Source organism: Aplysia californica, unplaced genomic scaffold, assembly GCF_000002075.1.
Source record: "Aplysia californica isolate F4 #8 unplaced genomic scaffold, AplCal3.0 scaffold00472, whole genome shotgun sequence".
Classification (NCBI taxonomy): Eukaryota; Metazoa; Mollusca; class Gastropoda; order Aplysiida; family Aplysiidae; genus Aplysia; species Aplysia californica.
The window spans coordinates 84,335-85,276 of NW_004797742.1; the positions used below are offsets into that span (position 1 = coordinate 84,335).

General features: G+C 39.8%; 1 protein-coding gene across 1 annotated transcript in view; it reads right to left on the reverse strand.

Moving 5' to 3' along the window:
* Positions 1 to 942, reverse strand: part of LOC101845639 (arrestin domain-containing protein 1) — a gene marked incomplete at its 3' end in the record, with an annotated part of 10,764 nt that overhangs the window by 6,981 nt on the left and 2,841 nt on the right. Inside the window, 1 exon segment of the mRNA XM_013086489.2 lies at positions 145 to 261. Within this exon segment, the coding sequence (XP_012941943.1) occupies positions 145 to 261 (117 nt within the window).

The window sequence follows — 942 nt, forward strand, 5'->3', positions numbered from 1 at the left end:
GGGGCGCAAGGGATTTTTAAAAATCCCCACCCTGAAAAAAGAAATAAAACGAAGAATACACCCCATTAAAAGAAAATGATTGAAAACAACGTTCCTAACAAGTTCCGACATTATTATCATTGTGTAGACAATTATAGCACTCACAGTTTCTCCCGGACAGTAGCCCGTTCTGTCTAAGGAAGCCGACAACTCCAAGTCACCGACATTTCCCACTCCGAGGAACTTCGACAGGGATTTCTTTGCACTGCCATTCACAGCTCCCTTAAAAAAAAGAGTTTAGCAATTGAAGGAAGAAAGTAACATGTGTTAACCCTATCCGTACGTCGTGTTTTACTATCGTATCCACATGACGTGGGGAACTCTGTGCCAGCACTATCAAAGAGGAATTTTACTCGTTAATCCGATCCGTACGCTTTGCATAGCACTCTGTCAAAATGATTTTCTGAGAAATACTGAAAGTTTCAAAGAGATCTTCGTACAAAAAGTATTCTAAAATGTGAAGAATAAAACCCCGGGGGTAGGCTACAAAATGACCAAAGGCGTACGGATAAGGTTAATAGAGATAATAAAGAATTGGTGCACTTAATTATGCAGATAATCAAAACACTATGCTGATTTCATCGCCCGTTCTTAGACCCTTATGATATGCTTAGTTGATGGAATTTTGGGCTGTAATGCAGATGGTCTTGATTCCAATCCTGAATTTGATGTACATTGTACTTGGCTTGGGTAGCTTGGACGTTTTCAAAGCTCTCTGTCTGCTTGGTGTGGTTCTGTCGGATGTTGGCGTTAAATTTGAAGGTATCAAAGTACTGATATTGAAAAGGAGATTAAACCTTTACAATTCCCTTCTCTTTATGCCTCTCTTTTTTTTCTCACGCTCTCTCTATTTATCATTCATTCTCCAGCTCTCTTTCCCCCCTACTCTTTCTTTTTCTCCCT